Source organism: Rhododendron vialii, chromosome 10a (assembly GCF_030253575.1).
Source record: "Rhododendron vialii isolate Sample 1 chromosome 10a, ASM3025357v1".
In the NCBI taxonomy this organism is placed as follows: domain Eukaryota; kingdom Viridiplantae; phylum Streptophyta; class Magnoliopsida; order Ericales; family Ericaceae; genus Rhododendron; species Rhododendron vialii.
In genome coordinates this window covers 35,137,068-35,145,612 of record NC_080566.1, presented here as the reverse complement: position 1 = coordinate 35,145,612, position 8,545 = coordinate 35,137,068, and the positions used below count along the sequence as shown (strand labels likewise).

At 38.5% G+C, this 8,545-nt stretch overlaps 1 protein-coding gene across 1 annotated transcript; it reads left to right on the top strand.

Moving 5' to 3' along the window:
- The first annotated feature begins 5,477 nt into the window (after positions 1-5,477).
- On the top strand, positions 5,478-7,943 carry LOC131304415 (nudix hydrolase 17, mitochondrial-like). The gene is made up of 5 exons (XM_058331642.1): positions 5,478-5,798; positions 6,094-6,199; positions 6,588-6,671; positions 7,009-7,137; positions 7,510-7,943. Exons 1-5 carry the CDS (start codon positions 5,728-5,730, stop codon positions 7,654-7,656), a joined length of 537 nt encoding a protein of 178 aa, XP_058187625.1. The 5' UTR covers positions 5,478-5,727; the 3' UTR covers positions 7,657-7,943.
- The last annotated feature ends 602 nt before the right edge of the window (positions 7,944-8,545 follow it).

Below are 8,545 nucleotides of genomic sequence, written 5' to 3'. Positions count from 1 at the left end.
AACACAACTTTAAGGTTCGGAGAGGATTTGTACCTTACTTAAATGTGATGAAAAGTGTTATTTGTATGTACTCTTTTTGTCTATGAAATTATATACTCCATCCGTCCGGATTTAATAGTCCATTTTGGGAGTTTGTGTCATTTTTTAATTAATTATATCTTGTAATTTATAATGATTTATGTAATTTTAAAAATATTGTCTTATAGAACTAATTGAGATCTATCAAACAAGATTTATATTGGATATAAAATTTATTATCAATTTAAAGATATAACTTATTTTTTATCCGGTTAGAATTGAACGAGAGACTATTAAATTCGGACAGAGAGAGTCATTAGTTTCTTATTGTGACATTTTCTAATTATACTTTATAATGGTGTGTTTACTGGGCTTTCATATTAAATGAAATGACCATAAAATACCACATCATTCTGTTTGGAAATTATCTACATAAATTCCGATTCAGCGGTACTGGTACGCCCACCGATCTGTTTCATCGCAGCGCTCAATCTCACTGTCCGTCTCGGTACGTAATCAATGGTTGGGATTTTAAAAGAGTTTTTTTTTAAAAATCCGGACCGTTCAATTCGAAATACTTTTGGACGGTGAGATTAAGAGCGATGGAGGGAGCAGTGAAATAAAGCGGTGGGGTGGACTTTCTGATTCCAATTGTATATAATTAGGGTTGTCATTTCTTTATAGACTGAGCTCTGCTGCAAGAAAAATGAACAATCAAAAGTACAAAAAAAAAAAAAAAAAACGTGGTTATCGTGAAATTAGAGTCAAAAGCATGCCAAACTATACGAACCAGAAAAAGGAAAGTACGTTGCAAGTGTGGAAGAAACATTTTTAATTAATCTGAAGCAAAACAACAACTAGTCCTAAATCCTACTCGATGCGTTTATCAGCAAGTCTACTGGTACAACAAAATCGTACAAATTTGTTGTGGGGCAATTATGGGTCTCACACAAGTGATCCGAACCATTTATTAAATGTAAAACAGTTTTTTCAAGGGCCCTCGCGTGGAAAATCAGTTCAGTCTGATGCTTATAGATGCTCAATCCAATTATGTAATGTTTCATTATCTTGGAATCTAAATCAAAAGTTAGATAATTAGATCGAGCACCTATAAATATCGGATTGAGATGATTTTCGCTGGTGTCCTTGAAAAAATATTTTATATTTAATGAATGGTTTGGATCATTTGTGTGAGACTCATAGTAGAACCCACAACAAAACTACGCAAAATTTTGCTGTACCAGTAGACCTACTGCTAGTTTATTGTTTATTTTAAATAGCTGGGGTAAACGGCCTTTTGATGGTTTGACAAGGGATTATTTAATCCTCTTAATTTATCGACAGTACATTGCTAGGGTGTTTCCAGTGTGAAACATGAGTTAATTAAGCTAAGTACCAATCCAGTCGTCTTGAAAGTGCCGTTGTTTTTTTATTTTATTTTATATACAACTCGAGTGTCTCCAGCTCATGCGCACATCGACTGATTCCTGAGGCGTATTCCCTTGCTCACTTGAGGGGGAGTCCAATTAAAATCGGAGCAAAACTCCGCATGAATCGGTTGTGAAAGAGTTGATAACATTGAGAAGTTTCGACCTGAGACCTTAGATGTGATTGAACCCCCTAGAATGTGGTAATATTTAAATAGGTCCCATTTTAGGTCAACAATTTATTTCGTCGAAGTCGTTGAATTTATTGGGGCGTGAAAACCATGTTCGATTCATCATGGTGCCAACTTGCGATGAATTTTGATTTTTCGGAAGTCCAACAGAATGTACAAAGTTGAAGGACCAAACAAAGTAAACGATTCAAATCACCACCACCATACCCGGGATATTGAACTCCATCATGAGAGCACACCACCATACTGTTTGCCGGGGGACAAAGACCGTAATGTGCCGACGGCGGCGGATTGGCCCAATATTTTGTTGGTAATAATTTGCATTTGAAGACAGGTTTCTCAGTTCTTGCGATTTCGTTACGGATGCAGAATGGCCCCATGCTAGTTGTATTAATACACAAAACATCGAATTGCCGGAGTTTCTGATTTGGAAAATGACTGGGACATATTTTCAGAGCGGTAGAGCATCTCCAATGGGAGATGTCAAACATGACGTGGACAGTGCAACGGTAGCTTTTGGCATCAATTCACCTTCCAATTCAGATGCCTTCTATTAGGTCAAATCCTACGTGGCATTTGACATGGATGAAAGGGGGAAGAAGCATGCCAACTTTGACTACCTATCTCTTGCCTACCAAATTTTAAAAATAACTGTTTGGATTTTGAAATTAAGGGTTGGAGAGGAATAGCTTGATGTCAAATAAATAGAATTTAGCATAAGAGTTAGAAAGGAGGGCTGTGATGTCAAATTAGAGAAGCCAAAATGTCATATCAGCCTTCAAAAAAAAATTGACATCTCCAATTTGAAGTCAAGGGTTGAAGATAACGGGCAAGATTCGTGAATCTCACTTGCATCGAACGGTATACGTAGGACATCTGTGTTCATATAACTAATCCGATTGAAAAAAGAGTTTGCTCCATCTTAAGATTTTAGGTTCGATTCTTTTTGCCAACAATTCTTGGGGCAACCTCACCCCGCGCGTAAACGTGCGAAACGGCTGTGGGAGGGGCTATAGGGATTAGTCCGATGTGCAAGCCGGCCCGGGACACCCTGCATTACCAAAAAAATTACTGTGGGAGGGACTGTAGAAATTAGTCCGCGATGCGCAAGCTGACCCGAAATACCATTCATTATAAAATAAAAATAAAAATCCGGTTGAAAACTCTCAAAAAATTGAAAAGTGGGCTAGCTGACCACTTCGATGCGTGTAAAGACCACATAGAAAATAGTATAAGGTGGATCCACGTCACTATCGGTGTGGGTCTTGCTATATGTTGTCACACAGCTGTGATAAACAAAACTTCACCGGCCTGGTCAAGTAGACACGAAAAAATAAATAATTAAATGTTCGAATTTTTAATTATAAATAAAATAAATAATTAAATGTTTGAATTTTCAATTATATAAAAAATATGGATAGAATATGTGGGAAGATAAACGTCGGCCTACCAGTTGAGATCATAATTGGATGGACCAAGAGTGACACACGCCGTGGGAGAAAAGCCATTAGAATAATTCGGTCCACGAGTGACGAGTCACAAACACGTACTCGCCTCATTGTCCCCACTTCCTCCCTACCCTTTTGGAGCATTCGCGGATCTCTCCACTCTCTCTTCGAGAATCTCTCATTTTTTTTGGATAATGATGCACCCTCCGCCACTCACCGACCGCACCACCTAGAGCATGCACATTGGGCTCACTTTGGTTACCGGACGATTGATCCGAATCGTTCAAAAATTTTTAAAAAAAAAACCGAGTGGGCTTATGTGAAAATCAACGGCATCCGACGTGTGTAAGTGCTCGAACCAATCTTCCATTTTTAACGGCTCGGATCATCTGATTTTTGGAAGTTTGGATCGAGCACCTACACATGTCGGATGCTATTGATTCTCGCGAAGGCCCACTCATTTTTTTTTATAGAATTTTTTGACAGTTCGTATCGGTCGTCCGGTGGCCGGAGTGGGCCCGGCGCGCGTGCGGTGGGTGTATCATTACCCCTTTTTTTTAAAACTCGAAGAGTAAGAATATTTGACAACCGTGGGAACAGAAGCTGTGATCACATAGATGAACGCTTATTGCTTTCTGACAACAACTAGGCCCAATTCTTAGGCCCCGTTCAGTTGCCAGGAAAGTACAGGAAAGGATGGAAAAATCAACTTTTCCATGATTTTTGTAGTGTTCAGTTGGCAGGAAAGTAGTAGGAAACATGTTTTTAAGTTTTCCTGCAGGAATTACTTTCCTGCAAAAGTGATCCTGCAAAAAACACAGGATTTTGTGTCGCGGGAAAAGGAAAATGAGTGAACATTCACAAAATTTTCCCGAAAGTTTATTTTTCCTGACAAATGAACAACTAAACCTTAATTATTCTTGCAAAATTCTTTTGTCAAATGAACACTCACAGGAAAATAATTTTCTTTTTCTTTTACTTCACCTCACTTCACTTTTTCTGGAAACCAATTTTCCACACAACTTTCTCGACAACTGAACGGAGCTCCCGGGTTGAGAATCTCTATTTCTTTGTTTCAATATGTTTTTTTCTTTTTTAGTGCAGGTTGGCTCAAGCTAGCTTGTACACCCTTCGAATTAATTTTTTTTTATTTCTTCCAGCTCGCTTCACGCTCTTGTCTGTGTGGATAAAGTGACCTACAGACGACGTTGTTGGCAATGGAATCGAATCTAAAATTTTAGGATTGAGCCTAACCCTTTGGCTTAAATAGTACACACTACACACTATCTATTAACCATTTAATTCCAAAAAAATTTCCCTTTTCAAAAAAAAAAAAATCCAAAAAATTTGGAATTAGAAGAGTTGCTCCTCTTTTAAGTCCTTGAAAGAGACTTGACGATCCAGTCAGGTCCATTTGAGGATATTTTCTTTTGATACAAATTTTACCAATTTTAAGTGGTGATTTAGCCATGCAATAAAACCACCTAAAAAAGACAGTGACCAGGAATCAATATTTTTCCACGTGATTCTTCAGATGCTCTATAATAGTAAGACCCAATATGGTCTTACTTGAGGGTCCAAATAATTTATTTTGTAAGTTTTGATGAGTGCTACGTTCCTGAAAAAATCAGATGAATTAAACACTGATATTTATTTGAATAAACTATATTCGGCTTAAAAGCAATGAACGTTTAAGAGTCCTAGCGTACCAATTAATTTAGGAGCATGCTTATCTGCATTCTGATGTTGGACTGTAAGAGACGTTCGTGTAATCTTGGTCATTCATAAAATTATTTATTATGATTCAGATTTATAAAAAAAGTCTATCAAAATCATTATTTTTTAAATCTAAACTATTGAATATCGAGATCATACTGCAAGGCCTCTCTACTGTTAGAACGCGGAGAAGTCAAATCTTCTCTTTTTAATAGTCGAAAAGATGGTCCCGGCTTCTTACTCGGTGTCCATGACTAGACAAGGGGAGGTGGCCAGCTGCATTATTTAGATCCTACTGTCAAAATAGAAGAAATTCTTGGGTGCCAACCGGATACTATGTGGCGGTACTTTTTGGCGATCTTAGTCGTTCAAATGTGTTTTGAATGATCAAAATATTCTCTCTTCCTTCTCTCTCACCCGACCACTCTCTCTCCTCTTTTTCTCTCTCTACGCTTTTTCTCTTTCTAAAATTCGGATGGTTTAGAATCCGCGATTGGGTACCACAGGTGTGACATCTGGCCGACACCCAAAAACTTCTCATTAGAGTGTTGAAAAGTGTCGCTTTTACGAGTAAACTCCCCAACTCTCCACTATATATAGCACCCACTCATTTCGCTTGAGACGGAGAGAGATACTCAAGGATAACCCAATTGGAAGGCCTTCACAGTTCACCCATTCCTTCCCCTGTTTTTGTGCTGTTACCAGCTGTTTCCTGTGTGCCATTTCAAGGGGTTCAATCGAATTTCTTGCTCCTCCCTTCAGATTTCTCTTCATACAGATATTGGTAGACAGAGAGAACATATTCGAATATAAATTCCTAATTTGAGAGAAAGGATAAATTCCTAATTTGAGAGAAAGGGGAAAAAAACAGAGGAGATTGTGAGAAGGAGGAAGAAGAAGAAGAAGAAGAAGAAGAAGAAGAAGATAATGGTAGCTTTGGTTTCTCGCACCGGTAGGCATTTGCAGCGTTACAACCAAGGCCGTCGCCAAGTCGTTGGGTTCGTCTCTCTCTCTAGATATATTCATATGCACGCAGAAAAATGTTTTTTGCTTGTTATTGAAAAAGAATCAAATGAAGGAAGTAATATATGATTGAAAATTTTATAAAATGTACCCAGATAAACTTTCTTACCAAAATTTGGTGAAAAAACATAATTCTTCCTTGATTTGATGGAAAATTAGGTTATTCTGTATATTTGACGTCAGTTGGGGAAATATTTTTACGTAAATTAAATGATTTTGGGGTCTATAATTGGTTAGTGATGGCTATTCCTTTTCTGTTTGATTATGCAGATGCATTCCATATCGATACAGAGTAACATCCTTGGGGGAAGAGAAGAAATTAGAAGTCCTCGTTATCAGTTCACAGAAAAAAGGCAAAGGGATGTTGTTCCCCAAGGTACCAAATCAGATCCATACCAAAATCTGGACCGGAATTGTTCGTATATTCCTGTGTTCATCGTTATTCGATTGTGAATTCGAGAGGGTTCGAGGCGAGTGTTGTGTTAGCACCGTGTTATGCAGCACTCCTATTGCGACAGCACCGTGTCGGTGGATGTGTATCTATCATTTTCCGTTAACAAATAATTATTTGTTATGGTACACATCACTTGTTTACTACGTCAAAATGGCATCAAAACGATGTCATTTTGATGTACAAGATGATCTTGTCACAACACCCACCCTGTGCCCGGATATTTCTAAATAATTAGAACGTTTCCAGTCCTGATTTCCTTATGGTTATTGTCTCTAATCTGGATCATCCTACCAAATATGTTAATCGTCAGGGCGGTTGGGAATCTGACGAATCCATAATAGAGGCAGCCTTGCGTGAGACGGAGGAGGAAGCTGGTGTATTAGGCAATCCTGAGGTTGGTTTCCATCTCTACATCTTACTTCCGGTACCCATTTTTTGAACCTAAAATCTTTCTCCTTGTATCTGAATGCATTCCTATCGCACGACTATTCGTCTAGATTCGTACCACATCGTGCAACTAGCGTTGTGACAGAGATCGTTGGAATAGACGATCATAATCCTCATTTTCTCGTCACAAGACCATCATATTAAGTTGATTTTAATGTCACCAGCATATTTTTTACTTCCACGTCCCTTCCTCTCACCGGGTTTTTACAACTGATGCACGAATCTGGAAAATTTGATAGATGCTTACCGATTTCCTGAATGTGTGTACCTTTTGGTTTTGGCAGCACATGTTGGGGATATGGCATTTCGAGAGCAAAAACCAAGACACCAACTACGAAGGATACATGTTCCCGTTGCTCGTTGAGAAGCAACTCGAGTTTTGGCCCGAAAAAGCCTTTCGCCAGAGAATTTGGGTGCGTCCAAACATTCCATTGATTTTGATCCTCACACAAGAAACACAAAATACCCAATTCACGACGAAGAATTGCTGATCATAGATGTAGATCACAGGGGTGCTTGCGATAACATTTCGATTTGTCTAAAGTTGTGTTGCCATAGTTTCAACTTTAGCTTTTGAGCCAAAAATAACTTTTGCGTTTTAACGGTCTCGAAAGATGATTCTGTAAAGCATTGAATTTTGTGCTAGTCTAAAGCCATGAGGAAAGAAGGAAAAAAAAAGGCACTTCAAGTCGCTTAAGATATTATTCGGCGAAGTACTATCTTTTTTTTCAAAACAACATTTGCAAGAATCGGAAATTTGACGTGCGTATATGTTTGTTCTGCAGATGAGTGTGACCGAAGCGAAGGAGTCATGTCAGCATTGGTGGATGAAGGAAGCCCTAGACGTATTCGTACGCCGGCTCGGATCAACAAAACAGAAGATCAAAGAGGCTGAAGTAGTCGGACCGTGTTCTTCCTGTACTTTATGCTAGTACCGGAAATTCATCCACCCAATTCGTGTACATAGGAAATTGTTGGGTGGGGAAAGGGTGAAATGGGATTGCTGTTTTTATAGCAGAGGAGTAGCTTAAGTAGGATCAGAGCAATCCACGGAGAGGAAAATCCTTTTGAAGGAGTGGAAGAGAATTGGGCTGTGTTCTTGTTTCATTTTCATTTTTCTTGGGTTCTTTTTAGCTTGTTCCGATGGGTGTTAGATGTCGTTAATTGATTCGAACAAGCGTATTCATTTCGTAAATGAAGCAATGCACAAATTTTTCAAGTTGCATTCCGACTAGAACATTTTCATAACGAGAAAAGAAGGATTGCTTCTTATTACCTGGTATAGTGGGTAGGATCATACTATCCCTGGGTAAGCTTCTAACGCCTTCTGGTCTACATTCTCTCTCCGTCGAGCTAAAAAACAAATAGAGGACAATGTTAGTGCAAGCACTCTAATGCCTAAGCGTCCACCAGAGGCAAGTAAATGAGACTATTAGTACCAGAGTGAGTGTATTTCGTTGACCTTAATAAACAAATAGAGAACAATGCGTAAACGAGACTATTAGTACCAGAGTGAGCATATTTCGTTGACCTTAATAAACAAATAGAAAACAATGTGTAAACGAGACTATTAGTACTAGAATGAGTGTATTTCGTTGACCTTAATAAACAAATAGAGAACAATGTGTAAACGAGACTATTAGTACCAGAGTGAGCGTATTTTGTCGACCTTAATAAACAAACAGAAAACAATGTTAGCACTTAGCGCTTGCATGACCAGAAAACACTATGATACCTAAGTTAGTGCAAGCACTTTGATGCCTAAGAATCCACCAGAGACAAGTAAACGAGACTATTAGTACCAGAGTGAGTGAATTTCAC

Coding starts and splice junctions, on each gene's coding strand:
- LOC131304415 (XM_058331642.1), top strand. CDS start 5,728: ATGGTAGCTTTGGTTTCTCGCACCGGTAGGCATTTGCAGCGTTACAAC. Junction 6,200..6,587: donor AAGGGATGTTGTTCCCCAAG/GTACCAAATCAG, acceptor GTTAATCGTCAG/GGCGGTTGGGAATCTGACGA. Junction 7,138..7,509: donor CCTTTCGCCAGAGAATTTGG/GTGCGTCCAAAC, acceptor TTTGTTCTGCAG/ATGAGTGTGACCGAAGCGAA.